The sequence below is a fragment of the Tachypleus tridentatus genome, chromosome 8 (genome assembly GCF_004210375.1).
Source record: "Tachypleus tridentatus isolate NWPU-2018 chromosome 8, ASM421037v1, whole genome shotgun sequence".
NCBI lineage: Eukaryota > Metazoa > Arthropoda > Merostomata > Xiphosura > Limulidae > Tachypleus > Tachypleus tridentatus.
The window spans coordinates 98411890-98431667 of NC_134832.1; the positions used below are offsets into that span (position 1 = coordinate 98411890).

Below are 19778 nucleotides of genomic sequence, written 5' to 3' on the forward strand. Positions count from 1 at the left end.
ATTTCAAACTTGGACTCATCTGTCCATAACACCCTTTTCCAATCATCAACAATCCAGTTTCTCTACTTTTGAGCAAATTTCAATCTCTTGACAATATTTGCAGATCGAAATAAAAATTTCTTAACTGCTACATGACCAAATATTCCATTCTTGTTGAGTCTTTAGATATTGTAGATATAAGCACTTATCTGTCATTTGATAAATGGTCATTCATCTCATGCTTAAGATCAGTGGCAGTCTTCATTCTGTCCTGACGGCTGTTTAAACAAAGATATTTAAAATCAGTATCATTGAATCTAAATGTTCTGCTTCTTTCTTTCCTATTTCTAAATTTACATGTATTGATTTTACTATCAATAGTGTATTTAACAGTGTTTGGAGATCATTTCAAGTTTGCTGCAGTTTGGGGAAGAGCCCAACTGGTATCACACAAAGCTTTAATTCAAACTCTCTGCTTTACTGCCAATTCTATACAGGTTTTGGGCTATGGCATGACAACAAAAGTTAACACGTAGTATTAAACACTGATTATATCTAGGTTTATTTGTGGAGTGCTATTAAATTAATTTCTTCTAGCATATACTGGTACCATATGCTATCTGCATTCTATATAGTTAAAACACTGCATGGGGTATCATGACAGTTATTTCAGACCCTAAATTTGATTGGTACGTTCATTCAACCAGAACCTTTATTACATTCTTTGGTACAAGTATATGGGAATTCTAATAAATGATAAGTATTCTCACCCTTACTCATTCAATTGTAAACTGGGATCAATGAAACATTAACATAGTGCTGAAAGTTACATTCTATTATGATATGGGTGAATTAGCCCCATAAAACAGAAAAAATGAAAACATATTCTCTTGTTCTAACACTTTTACACAGTATTGTATAACTTATTGTCTGATTATTAAGTTGTTTTTTTTCCCCATGTAAAGCTTTTACGTAAACTTTGCCAATCACTTTGTTTTAGGTACATTAATTATTTTAGTCAGTTATGCAAGTATTAGATTATCATGAAATAAGTAAATTTTTTACAATTTACAACCATCTTTTCCATAAATGAATTTCATTAATACTCACATAAAAGCTGCTGTTTATATTAATTTCGTATGTCTTTTTTTTTCCTTTCTCCGACACTTTTTAACAAGAAAAAATAAGACAGTGAAACAAAAATATTAAGAATTATGGCAACATTTCTATTTCCAACTTAAAAAGTATATATAATCAGTCTTGAAATATAAGATTCTGGTGACAAAATGCAGTCATGCAAATAACTGTGACACAAATTTATAGTACTTTTAAACGGATTAAAAACTTATTTTTCAGTATGTAATTTATGTAGGTGTTTAAACAAAGCAAACATTATATTTTCAATTAAAAGTTCATACACAGTTTTAATAACATGAGAAAATAACCATTTATATGATTTTTTCCCAATGGCGTACACGAACCATAACAAATTCATATTATGATTTTAAACATTAAAAAAAGAAAGTTTTAGTAGAAACCATAAATTCACTTTCATTAAAAATAAAGCTCCATTCCCAAAAGTTTGGACAAAAATAACAAAATACAATAAAATGTGAAATAATGAGGATATGAAGCACAAAGAACATTCAACATCATGTTTACATTGGAAATTTATTAAAATATTACAAAAATAATACAAGTTCTTCATATTACTACACAGTAATGATATACATATATTACTTAAGTACATCACAGAGTGAGATACAATTTGTAATCACAAATAGGATATTTGGCTTTAAGAATCAAAAGTGTAAAAATATTTTGATCAAACTAATTTGAAGTGAAAAACAGAAAAAAATAACAATAAACAAAAAATTAGTGAACATTATCCCACTTTATAAATTTTCTATAAAATGTAACTTCAGGGATTGGTAAAAGACCAAATAAATTTCTAAAGTATATTGCTTAGTTGCCCAAGTTAGGAAAAGATTCACATCACTTCGTATGCAATCAGAAGAGTTCTGAACTTTGAGGTACACAATAATGTTTACATATTTTACGTATGAAACCACAAACCATCACTTAATGATTCTCTGTCGCTTAGTAAGGTGATAATAAACACCTTTATTAAGTAGTAGTTGCTCGTGATTGCCCTGCTCTACAATCTTCCCACGGTCAATTACAGCTATACAGTCAGCACCCTGGATTGTTGATAAACGATGGGCAATGACAATACAGGTACGACCTTGTTGTGCTTGGTCCAATGCTTCTTGTACAAGCTTTTAAGAAAGAAGGAAGTTAGTAACATCAATATCTTGTTTCTGTGAAAATGCCAAGAGTTATGAATAACTTCATACCATTTAACTGATATATATATTTGCAATATTATATTTGAATCACACCAGTTTATTTTCTTTATTGCAAACATTTCTCATCTTTAAAGTTCCTCATTCAACATCAAATTTCATTGATTTGGCTATTTAAATCTGTCACATAGTTTGATGTCAGTGCTAATCATAACCTTTAACTTATAATTATTACCAACAGATTATATAATATAACTATAACCAAACTATTATTTTTGGCACCTTTTCACTTTCAGTATCAAGGGCTGATGTTGCTTCATCCAAAAGCAAGATCTTAGGGTCTCGTACAAGAGCTCGGGCAATGGCAATCCTTTGTTTTTGTCCACCTGATAGCTGTGTCCCTCGCTCTCCAACCATTGTATTGTATCCCTGTAAAAACAACAGCTCCCAAAAGTTTCAGACAGTTAAAATTATTATTTAAAATGATAAAGACTACATAAATAAGTCTGAGAAAAATGAAAAAGGTTCAGAATCAGTATCTATAAACATTGCAATGGGTTATATACAACATTTTTTTTGCTCTTCTCTCAACATCAAGTGACTGTTTAACTTTTGTTACGTTTATTACCTCCTACACTGAAAATTAAATGGCCAATTTAAGGATTGGATTTATAAAAATTTAAGATTCTGGCTGATATATAACCATTACTACTTGAAATGAATTTTTACCTAAAGTTATTTTTAATTTTTACATTTTCTTGTAAAAAATAAAATAATTACAAAGTTTGTTTGGAAATATGTACACAAAATTTTTATCCTAATGCATTTGATATTTCTTATAAAAAAAGTGGCTATAAGAAATCTTGGGCATAAAAGTTTGTTTTACCTGAGGTAGACTTCTGATAAAGTTATGAATGTTGGCTATTTGAGCAACATTCTCAATCTGCTGTTGTGTAACATGGTCTTCTATTCCATACTTAATATTTTCAGCTATTGTACAGTTGAAGAGAACAGGTTCCTGACTAACCACAGCAATGTGTTTACGCAGATAAGACAAGTTCAGAGTTTGAATGTCATAGTTGTCCACTTTCTAAACATAGTTAAAACTGAGGAATAAATAACTAAAAAATAATCATTTGTGAATAAAATTGTAGGATAGCATTTAATAAGTCTTAAGCTTATATTGAAAAATGTGAAATTATAAATATATCACATAGAACTTGACTTTAGAATTATAATTAATATGTCATTCACATTAAAGCCATATAAACATAAACGTTTTTATTTCATTTGTTTGCTGTATTTTATACTGTAACTTTTGTTTCACCATGGTGGTTTCAATTTTTTTTTTATTCTATTTTCCCTGCTTTTCTGTTTCATTAAAAGCAACTGCTTTTCCAAACCTGCATGAAGTTTTTGAATGGATCACTCATATTTTTTTCCCAATATGTTTTATTTTTATGTATTTTCCTATAATTTCATATCACACATGAGCTTGCTAAGAGACGTTTAATCTGAAAATAATGCATCATTTATCACTCTGCTATGTAAGCTCTAGTTTTGTAAATAGACCTTTTTCTTATTTATATACAATTTAACTTTTCCTAGTTGTATTTATCTGTGCCTTCTCTGTGTGTGGTGCTTCTTGTTTTTGGTTTAAATGATGAGAATTTTATTAGATATCATACTAGAAAAGGATAAGGTGTTTATTTCTTTAAGATGTTAAAATTAACAATAACAACTGTCATCTTTATAAGTACATAACTTGTATGTGTGTGTACGTGTGTGTATATATACGTACATAATACATATACGTAAACATACACCTAAAATTAACACAAAATGTACAAACTAATAATAGTTAATTTTACTAATTAATACAACTTGATTACTCAAAGTTGTATATTCCTTTCAATACTAAATTCAGAAGCTTTAAGCAATACCTAAGTTATAATACTTAAGCAGTGAATAAATACAGATGTTATCTTCAGTGCTTACTATATGGCCTTTCTGTGGGTCATAAAACCTTTCTATTAATGACACGATAGTACTCTTTCCACATCCGCTTGGTCCAACAAGAGCCAAAGTCTGACCACGTTGCACGTTTAAGTTAATCCCTCGCAGTACAGCTACATCTCTTCGACATGGATATCTGAAGTGAACGTCTTCAAAAGTCAGTGCACCTCGAATTTTCTAAAATTCAAATGAAAAACAACAACATTTAATATTATACCTCAGGCTATTCCTTTTTAAATTATTAACTGAAAAATATAAAATGCAAAATAGTAAAATTTCTACCAGGTAGATATATAAATAATCAAAATAAGTGAAGGAATATGAAACATGAACAAATAAAACTTAAACCCTTTCACTGCAGTTTGGCCATATATTTCACAGTGCTCACACCCTTTCACACTGCAATTGGGACAAATGTTTCCATTTGTCATTGGAGTTTATGCCTTCGTCTGCTTGGTCCAGGTTTATCATCCTGATTATCATCACTAGATGGAGAGCTAGGATTTTTTTGTTTCTTTACCTCTTCCATCATCACACATTTAAGCACCACCTGAATTATTTTCACAATCTTCCAAGCCATCTAAGCCAAAAGCATCAAGCATATTTACACAGTAATTAGGTTACCATACGTTGCTCTAGAAATGTGGACATGGTTGGCACACAGTTATTATACATTCTGCTTAAGCATCTTGTTGATTACTGAAGGGCTTAGTGGAAAACACTGAGGAAAACCATGTACCAACATTAGGTTGGATGTCAGTAAATACTTTCTAACTCATTTTACTCCCACATGTGATAATTTTGCAGTGTGGAGTATCTGAAGCACTGGAATATACATATCCAAGATGAAATGAAATGTTTATTTGATAACTTATTCAGTCTTCATAAAGCATAAAGACATTACTATTAAAAACATAGTTAAGAAACAACAACTAAACATTGAGCTAATGCCATACACCTCCCATTCAAATCTGTTATACAGGATTTTTTTTTTCATTTTATTTGCAAATTACATTGTTTATGCTATCCTGTTATCCTTTAGACATACACTGATTAGTAAAATGGAAAGAGTACATCATGCACAAAGTATGACATCAGTTTAAACTTTCAGTATTCCTGAAACCATTAAGAAAAAACAGAATTACAAGATCTCTTTAATGGATTAAATAATGTCTACCTAAATAAATTGAAGTAGTTTTAGGTTTTGTTTTTCTCCAGTTTTTCCCATTATTATGTTAACTGTTAAACTACATAAAAGAAGAAACTATAGAGCACTACTATGTTTAAAAGGTTTGTTTTAATATCAATTTTTTTCTTCCTTTCTATAAGATTCTATCAGAATCATCATGGTCATTACTCACCTTCAGAATCATCATGATCATTACTCACCTTCAGAATCATCATGATCATTACTCACCTTCTTTGGTTTTGTATCCAGATAATCTCAAATTTCCAATAACCTTTAAAAATTTAATAATTTGACTGTATTGCTTTTGGCTGACATCTTCTCTGCTACTCAAATGATCAAAATGTATTAAAGTTCTATTACTATGATGCTCAATACATTTTGTAGGTAATATGTTACCACTTTCCTCAGGGATATTTAAAACTATAATAGTATGATGGAAAAAAATGTTAAACAAAAATATATCTTAACCAGTGCAATTTGATCAAATTGAAACATGTATAAAGAAAATTATTTTTGAAACCTTTGTAAGATGAATTTTTTTTTGCTGGTTTAACTGAGCATAGCATATTTATTCATTTACTTGTGATGATTTAGAGGAAAACAATGTAATGGAAATACACACATTGAAAGCATATATTACAAAATAACAAAAACATAGAAAATACAAAAAAACAAAAACAAAAGTAAGTAAACATCTAAATGTTTTGAAGTATTTTATGAAATGTTATTGGCGTATATAAAAAAATAATAATATACACAATTTGATAAAATGAGAATAACATGATCAAGTGTAAAACAAACTTTTAAATCCTAAAATGTATGTATCATTTTTGCTGGTCTAACTGGACATAACATATATTTTCATTTATCACAATTTTTATTAAGCACAAAGCTAAACAATGGAATAACTGTGTTTAGTCCACTATATCTGAGCTAAAGACTTTGGTTGCACTCTAGATTATAATGATGCAAATGTAATTTTAATCAGAAGTCCTTCCCCTTTATTCAAGATAACAAAACTGTTTAAACAGTAACTAGTTTACATTATTAAAAGACCAGTAAGTTATTCATTATCCCAGGCAGATAAACATCTGAAGCTATTGAAACCTTTAAAATGTTTCTGGAATAAAACATGGCAACTTACATCCAATCTGTGCATAATTTTAGAAGCTTTACAAGATTTACATTATACTTACTGGTCTAACACCACCATTGGAGTAAATGTCAATTGATGGTGTTTTCTTAATTAAGTGAAAAATAAGTCCCGCAGAAAGACGAGCCTTTGTATAGTCAGGTAGGAAAGAAGTCCACTGGCCGACAGAGACAGCACTGAACGCCATTGCAAAGAATACTCTAACAACAAAACAAAATCAAATGTTTTTATATCTGACTTAGCTACTTTGAACATTCATTAGATATAAATACATTTTCAAATTAATCTTTTCTTTACAAACTTGAATGTTTATTGTAAAACATCTTGGTTATTGGGCTAGGCACGTTTAATAAACACACAAATTATAGTCTAATGATATGCTGCTTAGATATTTAATTATAAACTTTAAAGAAAAACTGAATATCAAAGCCTCAGCATTACTGTGTACCTTTTCATTTGGAATTTAATTTTTTTTGTACTTAAGTTTACTTTTACTTTTGTACAACTTTTCTGGAACTGATGTTTCCTTGTACAGTTCCCTTCTCATAATAGCAATCTTGGTAAGAACATTTCTTTGACAATATAACAACAGTACAGGTGTAAGAAGTGGTGAACAGATACTATTTATGAACAGTGTTTATATGCATGTATATAATTTTGCACAATAACTCATGCATGGGCAACTACAATATATAATTTATATAATAATTGATAAATAGGGTGCATTATTGTTCACAGTATGTGTATATAAACATGTAGTGAGTAAGCTTCAAACTTCAACTACAAAACATGTCAAAAAACTGATTGTACATTTTCTCTAATCAAAACATTTATTAGGTTATATTAAAAGTGCATAATATGTATAAACTATAACATGCACCTGAATGTAAGTTGAATATATCTTTTTAAATCGCAGTGCAATAGAAAGTAACACCCCTTATCCTAGGTTTTCCCACTGTTATACAGTTTTAGCTTTCCTTCTAACTTGATGTAGTCAGTAAATCAAATCTTCTTTGAATTCTTGATGAGAAGTCTAGCTAGTTTTAAACCTCTGAAAATCAATACAGCTCAGTTACTAAGCTCAATAAATTATAGCAGAATTATATGATATTAGTATAGTTATATATGATTTTTTGGTTATTCAAATGTATATATAAAACCTGAAAAAAGTTGATATTTTCCATATGCAAAATTATAAAATGCTTAGCAACTTGTGTCCAGCAGCAACCGAGTTCAAAGCTTGTAGATAGAAGAGATAACAAATTGTTTATGTTATACTAGTTAGAATAGCATAAAATCTTAGCTAATAATTCGTATTTTATGAGTATACATCTCATAGTGTTATTGCTGCCTTTTTGGTTTTCATAACTTGATAGACAAATTGTCCTAAGAGCATCACGTTTGTCGCATCTACATCACATAATGCATATTCCTAGTTTTGACCTCCTTCACAAGATACACATACTAAATGTATTATTTCCTCACCTATTTGTTTTTCCAGTGTAAATGCTGTTATTCAAACTTAGAAATTGTCACTCAGTGACAAATCCTTCATTTTATATTTTGCAAACATTAATTTGTTCATCAAATATATTACAGTATTCAACTTATAATGGGTCAGTGAATCGTTTGTGACAGGATTTTAACATATTTCCAATAATATTGATAGCCTCACTGAGGTCAATATTTTACAGCAACATCAGTATCAACAAAGTGACATAACTGTAGGTAATGTAATTTCCTTAGATTGCTTTTATTATGCCTGCATCCATAAGCTGTAGGTGACCGGTGATGGTTGGTTACAAGGAACAGATCTTCACATTAGTTAAGGATGATATTCCATTTTAGTCATCAGTGGTTTGTTGCATTTTCTTCAGATGCAATTGTCACATTGCATTCCTTGAACTAAAGATTTAATCTACTAACTGAATATTACATTCAGGCTTTCTTGTTATAATAGCACTGAAGATAGAAACAGAGTGAAATTTCAGAAGATTTGGCTGCATTGATAATCACCAGTGGTGTTAATTTATCAGTCCTAATCAGCAACAGCAGTAAAATACAGTCACACAACATTTAGTCTTGATACCTTTGTTATATTTATTAGTGGTTAACTCTCTTGCTCTGAGTATCTTTTACTGCTCATGTACAAAGTTTTAGTGTCATATATATTCTTAGCTAATAATTCATATTTTATGAGTATACAAGTTTTAGATTCTTAATTCTATATGGCAATATTTAGAAAAATCCTAAACTTCCTCTAGGGTGACATTTTTTCTAGGCATCTAGTCTTCTCTATTTTATACATTACTCTTTCAAAAACTATGGTATTAAATGTAAATTACTAATTATAAAATTGTCATTACTCAGACAAACCATAACTTTTATAGCTTTCAATTCTGTTTGGTGGCAGAGCTATCTACTCCTCCAAGAAATGCAAGATTTAACATAAATTACTTGTTAAATATTTTCATCACTCAGGCAAAGTATAATTTACATAGCTTTCAATCTTCTTCAGTTGCAAAGCAATAAGATAGAAAATCAGATCCCTCTTGTCATGTCCACCTGCCTCCAGCTCAACTTTTATCCCATGGGAAACACATCAGTTACCTTAGCTGAATTTCTAACAATTATGAGACACATTCTGCTTTAGTGTGTTATTATGATGATGTCCTCTTTGGAGCATTATATAATTAAATAAAAATTATTTAGTGCATTACTACTGCTAGTATAAAAAAGTTTGGCTTAAGTGTCCTTGACAATCAACAGAAAGAAAAAAAGATTGGGTAAATACTTTTTTATTGCTTTTCATTAGTATTTTTGTTATTACAAAAGTAACTAAAATGTAAAAATAGATATTTTTTTAGATAAGATAAAATTAAAAAAAGTTTTGCAAGGTACACACATGAGCAGCTCCTGAATAACGTAATATGACAGCATAACATGATATGCACATGTAATGGATATACATGGTTCAAAAAGCAACAAAACAATAAATTTCAAATATAAGTAGATGTATGCTGTTATAAGCTTAAAGCTACTTAGGATAAATGAATGTAACAATTTGAAGTTATTCTAGAAAAAAAAAGGCCATTTAGATTTATTTTGATATTTTTTTATGGTTATGAGATCAATCCTATTTTGAGATAGGGTAGAGAACATAACAGATAAAATATAAAGTTTTACTAGAAAAAAAATTGAAATGTATTTAGGAGGTTTTAGGGATTACAAAAAAGAAATGCAAGATAAGAAAACATTTTTACTATTAAAATTAGTTTGCATACAGACTATTCAAAACAAATACTTCATTAAAATATGTGATTTTTCATATGTGAAAGACACAATGCTAACTGAAATACTCCCAAATTTTGTAAAAATATACTCACTGTATTGAAAGTTAGAAGCATTAAATATATAAAAACTTTAAATGTGTACAGCATCCTGCACTAAAGTTCTGGTTTGTTCATGTGATAAATATCTTTTCAAACATATTGTACAGTCAGCTTTACAGCTGAGGTTCTTGGCCTTATTTCATTATAATTTCTCACATGCCAGCAATTTTACTACTAATTATACAATTATGGAGGTGAAACTTGTTACTCTAGGTACCAAAAAAAAGTGTATTTGTTGCTCAAGACTTCTTCAGTCACTGGAACATTGATAATATGCACATAATCAAAGCCTTTTTTTTTTACTATTACATGTACTGTAATTTTGATTTTCATCATCACTGATTCATGACAATCAAGAAATTTTTAGTTATAACAAGATATCTGAAACAGTTCATTCTTTGACAGGATAACTTTTATGTAGCAGTGACATAACTTGACAAGTCTTGTTGGTGAATTTAAGGTTACTTTTAGCTTAATCACATAATGCATGCTTCTATTCAACTGTAAAACTTGAATGCTTTTTACCAGATGCTACTTTAATACTAAAGTGTGTTTGTATAAAATTCGAGGTTAAATTATACTGTTTACATATTTTATGTAAGGAGGATTACATGAATGATGAAATGGATAAGAAAAATATACAAGACAAATCTGTCAAAATATTTGACAACAAGCAAGGGTGGATACAAGGAGGGAGGAATATTCTTCTCAGAGTTGAAAAAGAACTGGTGTTACTGGATAAAACAGTTCCTCAGCTAGTTTTTTTTATGCAAAAACTTTTATTATTTTTAAGTTCATAAATATAATTTGTAAGTAAAGAATAAATTACTCTTTGTTGAGATTGTTAGTATTAGTTCATGCAAAAAGTTTGTGAACACCATCACCTTACCTGTAAACATTAGTAGCATCCATGTCACCAATAGTGATTAAATATGAACCAAGCCTGAAAGCTGCAGCATAGATAAGAAACATAACCCCTTGAGAAAAGGCAAAGGCAATGGCATAAACTTGAGCATGTTTCTTGTTCTCCCTATTGGATGGTTTAAATGTTTAATGGTTAAAACTTAGCACTACATAGTTTATCCACACATTCATAGAATTTTCATCTCATTATGCAAAATCTTTCCACAATAGTAACTTTAGCAAAATAAAACAATTGATCTGAAGCAAATAACAAGAATATGGAAGTATAATTTATAAAATAAATAGAAATATTGTATTTTACTCTGAATACAAGTAAATACCAGATAATTTTTGTTGCTGCAGTACACAAGTTTGTTTTTTTTAAATATCATATACAGATAAACAAACAGTACTTACATGTATGGTACCAAGAGATGACCTACGTATTTCTCAAAAAAAGTCTGTTCTTGTGTCAAGGCCTGCACAGTTCGTATATTTTCGAGACCTTCACTTGCAACCTAGTATTGAATCAAACACTAATCAACATTAATGTGCTGCAATTAGTTACACCAATATAATTTTAGTTCTCTTTACTTGACCATCATGTTTGATTTTGTGCTGTGTAAAAGAATAAATCTACTAATATATCCTTGCAAAAAAAAGTTTATTATACAATGTAACAAAATAACACAAATTTTTTTTACTATACAAATTTTTCAAATGTACAATTTTTTATTTATCTTTAGGAATTACAGGAAACACCTTCTTTATTTAGAAACTATACATACTTAGTAGAACAAATACTGCTTAATGTATTAAATGCGACACTGAAACTATAACTGAAAAGCTCTAGGGCCAAAAACAAGTTATGATTATAAAAAACCCAGACGACTCATCTTTTTAATTTTTTCAAAAGATACATGACTTCCTCAATTTAGGGAAGATGATAAGAAAGATACTTTTAAAAAATGCTTGGGTAATCAAGTTATTTTGATTATGAGTTTCATTAATATTAATTTCACTAATGTACATGCCAAAGTAGTTTGGAAATATCTGACAGTTTCATTTTGTTAGAAATATATTTTTTAACTCTGTGTACAAGCATCCTTTACTGTACACTTCACAAGGTTATTAGGGACTTACATTCAACATTTAATCAAACTACTTTTGTTTATATTATGCCAATTAGTATAGCATAAAGTCATAGCTAATAATTCATATTTTAATAGTATACAAGTTTTAAGTTCTTAATTTTTAAGTAAATATTAAAAGCAATCATGAATGTTCCCTAGTGTGAGAAATATGAATTTCTTTTCTTTAGACATCCCTTCTTCTCTATTCTTCCCCTCCAATAAGTGCAAAATTTAATGTAACTTACTCACTATAAAACTGCCATCGTTCAGACGAACCATAACTTCTATAGATTTCAATCTTGTCTTGTTACAAAGCCATCCAATAAAAAAATCATACTCATCCTGCCACACCCACCTATCACATCCTCTCTTTCAAGATTTGTTGATAGTTCTCTCTTGCATTTGATAACATATTATTTATAACCAATAGAAAGCCAAGGTTTTCATCTATCAACTAACATATATTACACTGTTTTCAATGGAAAACTGCCAACTTTTTTTTAGTAGAAGCTTCGTTTCCAAAGATATCAAACAACTGGGATGAATTTGTAATTGTTCTTGTAGTGAAAAAGTGAAAAAAACCCAAAAAACAAACAGTTATGGAACATTATCTACTTTTAGCAAGTTATTATTCTATGTTCATTGGTGCATTATTTAATTAAATAAAAATTATATTGTGCATTACTACCATTACTGTAAAAAAGATTAGGGTTAAAGGTTGTCAACAATTGAAAGAAAACAAAAAGACCTAGGTATGTATTTTATTTCTTGTTTTTCATGTGTATTATTTATTTATTATTACAAAAGTAACTAAAATATGAAAACAGAAACTTATTTACAATAGTTAAACTTAGGTTAGGTAAAAGAAATGATGATATAATAAACATTTTCCATGAGGCATGCATGTGAGCAGCTCATGTATAATACCGTTCAATAGCATAAGATAAGCTTCACATTCCCAAGTGATTTGAACCTTAATAGTAGTTAGATACAGTTCAAACAATAAAATTTAAGTATAAATAGATGCATATTTTTATGGGTTGAAAACTACTTAGGATGTTTGTTTATTTTGTTGAATTTTATGTAAAACTGCATGAGGGCTATCTGCACTAACCCTGTATAATTTAGCAGTGAAAGAACAAAGGGAAAGCAGCAAGTGAACATCACCCACAGTTAACTCTTTAACCAACAAATGTGATTGACTATAACATTATAATGCCTCCATGGCTGAAATGGTGAGCATGCTTGGTGGAATGGAAATTCAAACCCCTGAGTTCAATTCTTCTCGCTGGACACAACAGAAAGCCTGATGTGGCTTTGTTGCAAGAAGACACACACACACCACACTACCCTAACTCCATACAAGGTTGGTCAATTTGGCATTGTAAATCCAAAGACTAAAAGCTGTTCCACTGGGGGACTTAGAACGGAGAAAATAACAGGTGAAAGTTTGAAATATACTTAGGAGGTTTTAAATATTACATAAATGAAATTTGGGATTTTAACATGAAAATATCTCCTTTTTTTTTAAATACCAGTCCAAGTGCAAAAAGACAACATATTCATGGAGATATTTTTTTATAGTTTCTTAAAAATATTTCACTAAAAAGTTAGATTTTTTTTGCTCGAAAGATTTATAACGTTTACTGAAATTCTTCCAACTTTTGTGAAGATATACATATTAGAAAGTAGTAGTAGCAAAACTACAATGACATTAAAAAATTGCAATGCAGTCACATTTGGCCTATTCAAACATGCCTGTCTTAAAAGAGTTAATGAACTAGAACTAAATTTAGGAAAATGATAAGTCCTAAACGAACCTAAGGAATTAATAAAACTGAGAGAACAAATTAATATGGAAGGAAGCTTCTTTATCATATCTGTTTCATAACACAACTTTTGTATATAAATTTCCTTCTTCAGTACACATTCATTTGAGCTGATTAGATCTGTATTGATAATTTAGACCCATGAGAAAACATTAATATGTGTGTGTGCACCCACGTGCACGGTAATAATTTTTATCAGACTTAAGCCTCATAACAAATAACATCCAATCTGGTCAATAAAATTAATGCTGATGGTGATGTAATGTACATAACACAAGAACAACATATGAAATATGTGTTGAAGAGATTAAATACACAGAAATAAGACTTTTTATGAGTTAAAACGTTCTGATGATGGTCATACATTTCCAGCATTTTCCATCAACTCTGAATCACGTTTCTGGTTGCCCTTTAGCACTTTCATCTGAACCGCACCAGCTACCAACAGGATAGGCACTACTACCAGCAGTCCCAAGGCTAGCTTCCATCCAAAAACAAAGGCAATAACCAAGCTGGTAAAAAGAGTGACCACTGCTGACACCACAGTGCCTATTCTGTGACCTGCAGCCTAAGACAAAGAAATTTGCAAGCAGTTAAAGGTGTCCATGAACAAAGCGAAAAAATATATAAAAATAAGAAAGTGACAAGCCTCGCTGAACAAAGCAATCTTTTAAAATAATTGCAATATTTAGAGATATCCAACAAAACAAACTGAATATTTAAGTACTTGCTACACTTAAAAGAATGATTTAAACCTATAAAAATATTAAAGCAACTTGAGAGTAACTGCAGGATTCACACAGTTATAAACACTCAGCATTATTTAGCACTGTTTCATTTTCTTGAATTTGAAAACTAAAAACTAATCAGAAGTAGAAATTTGTAATTATCTGACACAATGTGATTACTGATCAAAAGTTTAGTTACATCTATTCACTAAAATATAGTCAAAATATAGTAAAAAATCAATTAACTTAATTTTACACAGTAATCTATAACCATTTTCAGCAACAATGAAAATAAAAGTTAATTAAAAAATTTTTTCAGGCTAATGATATTAAAAATGTTTAAAAATTACTACTTTTCTACACAAGTAAAAGTGAATTAATATACTATGTATTTGACAATCTAACAGTAGAAATCAATAGTTTATAATAAATATTGGCCATATTAACTTAGTTTTTAACATAGAAATATCTTTTGAACTAAAAATAAATAAAAATGCTGTTTATTTGACAATTCGACAGGAGAAGTTGAAAGTTTCTAATAAATACAGGTCATATTAACTTACTGTTTTCACCATAGGGACATCTGTTGCAAGCCTTGTGCTTAATTTTCCAGTTGAATGTTTTTCTTCATCAAACCAACCAATGTTCTGCCGAATGATGTTTTTAAATGTTTGATGCCGGAGTCTCATGGTAAGCTCTTCTCCGGCAAAACCAGTCCCTGTGGTCTAAATATAAAACATGTAATTTATGTCCTAATCTTAGACAGATGTTTACTTTTTATATAGAACTCTTTCAAAAAGAAACAAATATTCACCTTACACAAAAATATGAATCAAATATTGTCTGGAAAGTTATAAGAATGTACATTTCTTATGCAAAACTTTTTTCTATGAATTCGTATATACACACACACAAAATTTTTAAAACGTTAATTTCTAATAATGTGATTGAAATAAGTTAAACTGTCAACCTATAACTATAAAAAATAAGTTCAGCATTTTTCAGTAAACAATAATTTATAGTAAGATATGATTTACCACATAAAAGTATTTTCTTATGGCTTCCTGTAACATGTTTTTTGTTTTATCATTAGCCAACATGGTTCAAGTGGGTATTGTTTGTTACCAAATGAATTTTTTTTTTTTATATTTCAACTTAACACCTAATATTTTGTTCTTAGATTTGGTTTGGTTTTTTTTAATTTTGCACAAAGCTACTTGAGGGCTATCTGCGCCAGCTGTCCCTTATTTAGCAGTGTAAGACTAGAGGGAAGGCGGCAAGTCATCACCACCCACTGCCAACTCTTGGGCTACTCTTTTACCAATGAATAGTGGGATTGACCATCACATTATAACGCTCCCACGGCTGAAAGGGCAAGCATGTTTGGCGTGACGGGGATGCAAACCCTCAACCTTCAGATTACGAGTCGCATGCCTTAACACGCTTGGCCTCTTAGATTTGGAGATTCTAGAAGTTGCTATATATCTAATTCTAAGAACTTAGAGTGAAAGTAAAGTCAAATATATAACCATGTGTCAACCGCATTATACCTGCCATATCCATTGCCAATGAAGTCTTTCATCCAACATAAATGCTCATCAGATCTGCTAGTACACAACAGGTACAGTTGTGGTTGAGATGCTACTGATATTATCACACTGCATAAACAGCAGTTATTATTATGTGAATCTGATTAATTAATTAAAGTTTAGAACTTGGATGTGTAAATGAAATACTATTAATGTGTATTTTCATAAGGTTTAGGTTATTACTTGTGCTTTTCACATATTTTAAAAGTTTCAAAAACAAAATAAAGTAGTTTAACTATGATTGGTTACAGAGAAATGGGGCAAGCTTAATAAAAATCTGGAAAATTGGCTGGAACATTCCATAAAAAATAAGTGATTAGTTGAGAATGATGAGTATGGACATTTCTTTTCGGACTGAAAAGTTTACACTAATGTTCAAATCATCAAGTATGATTTGACTTAATTTCAACAAGTCAATGTGACCAAAATGTTCACATTTTGTACATATTGCAAATCTCTGTATCCATCTCAGCATTTGTCTGTCTCCTGTCTGGAAAGCAATGCACACAGACAAAACTCCATATTCACTTTTGAAATGACGGGAAAATGGGCACGAATAGTTGACACCAAAAGTTTTTTCACAAGCAGGATGATGAACATTAAATTGTTAATAACATCACATTATGATTCAAATTTCAAAATGTGATGTAACGTAAAAGAATAAAATTACAGATTTACCACATGTTTCTGGTTCTTATCATGATTTAAATGTTCAACAATTACTTTTTGTGGTGGGTGTATGTAACTCAGAGTTTTGGCTCTGAGCATAACCAAGAATACTACACAATAAACCTTTTTAATGTCCATGAAATAATTTAAATTAGTAGATTAACTTAAACTTTTCTTTTCACTTGGGATCGATACTTTTGCTTCATTTTTAATCAAACATGGCATTTAAATCAGAAAAGAATTTGTCAGATGCAAGAAATGCCAACAACAAATATTTAAGGTTTATGCAGATTTTCAATCTCCAAATCACTTGGTGTAAATGAATGGAATGATGTGGCTATTGAAAACAACCAGACATACTCTCACTAAGTTCAAAGATAACAAAACACTAATGTACAAGCTGATGTTTTTATGATGAAGTAGATCCAAGAGATATTGTACATCAAAAACACACAACAGCAGATAAATAACTTATAAATAAATAGCAGATAAATAAATAAATGATAACATTTTCCAACTGTTGAAACTTTTGATTTCACCTAGCAGAAAGGGCAGCTAACACAAGTGTCAAGACTTGGAGGAAGATAAACATATTGAAATCCTGGGTGTAATCATATCCTAACAAATTAATTGTATTCTCTGATTCTGATAAATATAGTTAGTCACAAAGTATGGAGTAAAGAAGTTCAATGATGGTCAACTATTATCATTACACATTTAAAATTGCAGAAAGGATACTGTTCAACAATTATCTGCAAGTGCTTGTGAGTGCAATTAAAAAACATCCAGTTATGTGAAAGCACAATAAAATAACATGGTATGCCATGTTACAATGGAAAGATAATTAATCTTCTTATTGTGAATTTTAATTTTGACCTCTAACATGATAAAAACCTAGACGGTGTCAACAGAGATACAGCATGCAAGAGCACAGGTTGAGAATGAAGAATATACTCAATATGGTAATTGTAATGGCAATCATTAGTGGCACTGCAATTAGTAAACATTAATAAATTAGTGGCTTAAAGGATCAATTAAGAATGAAGAAAATAACTGAAAACGACACTTCATAAAGACAGAAGGTAGTAATTCAGTGACTTGTAGTTAGTGGCTGTGTTTTTATTACAACTGTTCAGAGAACTCAAGAAAAAATCTTATGTACCTTACTAAGAAAGCTACTGGTAAAATAATATTCACATTACACATTACAAGCAATATTTCTTGGGTATTAACCTTTTAATTATTCAACAGGAAATTCATATTTGAAAAGAAAGGGAAATTTTATAGTCTTTAAATTTCTGGAAAGATTGAAACTTAATATCTCTAATCCACAAGACAAACCAAAATTGTTTGCATCAGCTTTAAACTTTTATTTTCTGATGTTTCAAAGGGTGTTGTTGCTTGTCCTAAAACAAACTCTTTACTTCTATAACTAAGATGTTTTTTTCTAAAATGTGAAGTACTTGTAAATTGCTTTTAGAAATAATTCTCCTGTGATATAATGATTTAATATTAAATCCTATCGCAACTGAACAGTACAATATTACAACATAATCTTGTTTAGACTGCCATTGGATTGTGATGAGATTCCACTGAAGTGTTTTACTAATTCCCACTAAACAAGTTAAGATCATTCATAATAAATGCCAAGTAAAAAGAAAATAGTTTACCAGCCAAAAATTATTTTATTTACATTTAAAGTTGTCAGCACATGTAGTAGTTCAAAATGATAACAAGTTCCATTAAAATAAAGTAATAGAGGTTAAAAGTAGAGGCAAAATTAGCACAACTGAATGTTGGACTGCTTATCTTCATGCTTACATGAAACTCATACATCTAAAATACATTTTCTATTCATTTTAGGTTACTGATCTCCAATTTATATTAATGAATTAAAATGAACTTTTAATCATTTTGTAACTGTGAATATCATGTTGAGGTTTGTTTTATTATTTTGAAAAGGAAAGAAAGTGTAAGTGCTTATAATCTCCTATATGTACTAATATTAAACATATACATTATTAAATACAATTTTTCTCTTCATTTTTGACTCTATATCAACAGTACTTATCAATTTTGGTGGATAAAATAGGGATTTGTAGCTTGAGAAAATAATGTAGACACTACTTTCTAGCCTTGTTTATTTACTTTTTTGATTCAACTTGTTTCTGCACTTTTCTGATGATCTCCATTACCCCCCCCCATTTTAAATTAACAATTTTTCCTATTTTGTGTTTTTAATTTTGATTTTAGATAAACACGGCTCAACATGTTCAGTAAACTTAGTTACATAACACTTAAATTCTTACTCTAAAGAAATGTCCAAATGCTGTGGCAGCAGCCAACACCAAGAACATCATAGACCAGAAGAATGCAGCATTTTTTAGGTCATCACCAACAAGAGTGAAAGTCTAAAAAATAACAGAAAAATAAACAATTCAAACATTAGAAAGAGTTGAATGCACACCATATCCTGCCCTTAGTACATGTATAACGACACTGAAATACAAGGAGTGCAATAAAGTCCTAACTGTATGTTTCCTTTCTATCTCTTCTATCAGTTTTTTATATGAAAAATATAATAACTTTTACAAAAGAAAATTGTAAAACCAAACTGCATTAACTGTTCAATACCCATTTACATAACACTCAAGTTCACTTGTGTATTTGACTTCTACTGTGCAATAGTGCATAGTTTATCAATAAGTTTCTTTTCCTTTTATGTAAACATCTTCACAAAATCACTGTTATTGAACCTGGAATAAAAATTTTAAACAAGATCAATTACTGTCTAAACATTTATAGACCAAGTAAACTTTTGTGCTCCTTTGAATCACTCCTTGCTGTGTGAGCATTACAATACAAATATTGTGACAGAAGTATCAACCTGAG

The 19778-nt window shown here is 29.8% G+C and overlaps 1 protein-coding gene across 16 annotated transcripts in view; it reads right to left on the reverse strand.

Moving 5' to 3' along the window:
• Nucleotides 1-1631: 1631 nt before the first annotated feature.
• Nucleotides 1632-19778, reverse strand: part of LOC143223029 (ATP-dependent translocase ABCB1-like) — a 115290-nt gene continuing 97143 nt past the window's right edge. For 15 of the 16 annotated variants that reach the window (XM_076450394.1, XM_076450399.1, XM_076450397.1 and 12 more), the window contains 10 exons: nt 19196-19297; nt 15192-15353; nt 14265-14468; nt 11356-11456; nt 10925-11065; nt 6687-6843; nt 4284-4478; nt 3172-3375; nt 2568-2714; nt 1632-2258 (listed from right to left, as the gene is read on the reverse strand). In XM_076450394.1, coding sequence (XP_076306509.1) covers nt 2058-2258; nt 2568-2714; nt 3172-3375; nt 4284-4478; nt 6687-6843; nt 10925-11065; nt 11356-11456; nt 14265-14468; nt 15192-15353; nt 19196-19297 — 1614 coding nt within the window. In that variant the 3' untranslated portion in view covers nt 1632-2057. The remainder of the gene's footprint in view (nt 2259-2567; nt 2715-3171; nt 3376-4283; nt 4479-6686; nt 6844-10924; nt 11066-11355; nt 11457-14264; nt 14469-15191; nt 15354-19195; nt 19298-19778) is intronic. The other variant, XM_076450400.1, reaches the window with a different exon arrangement.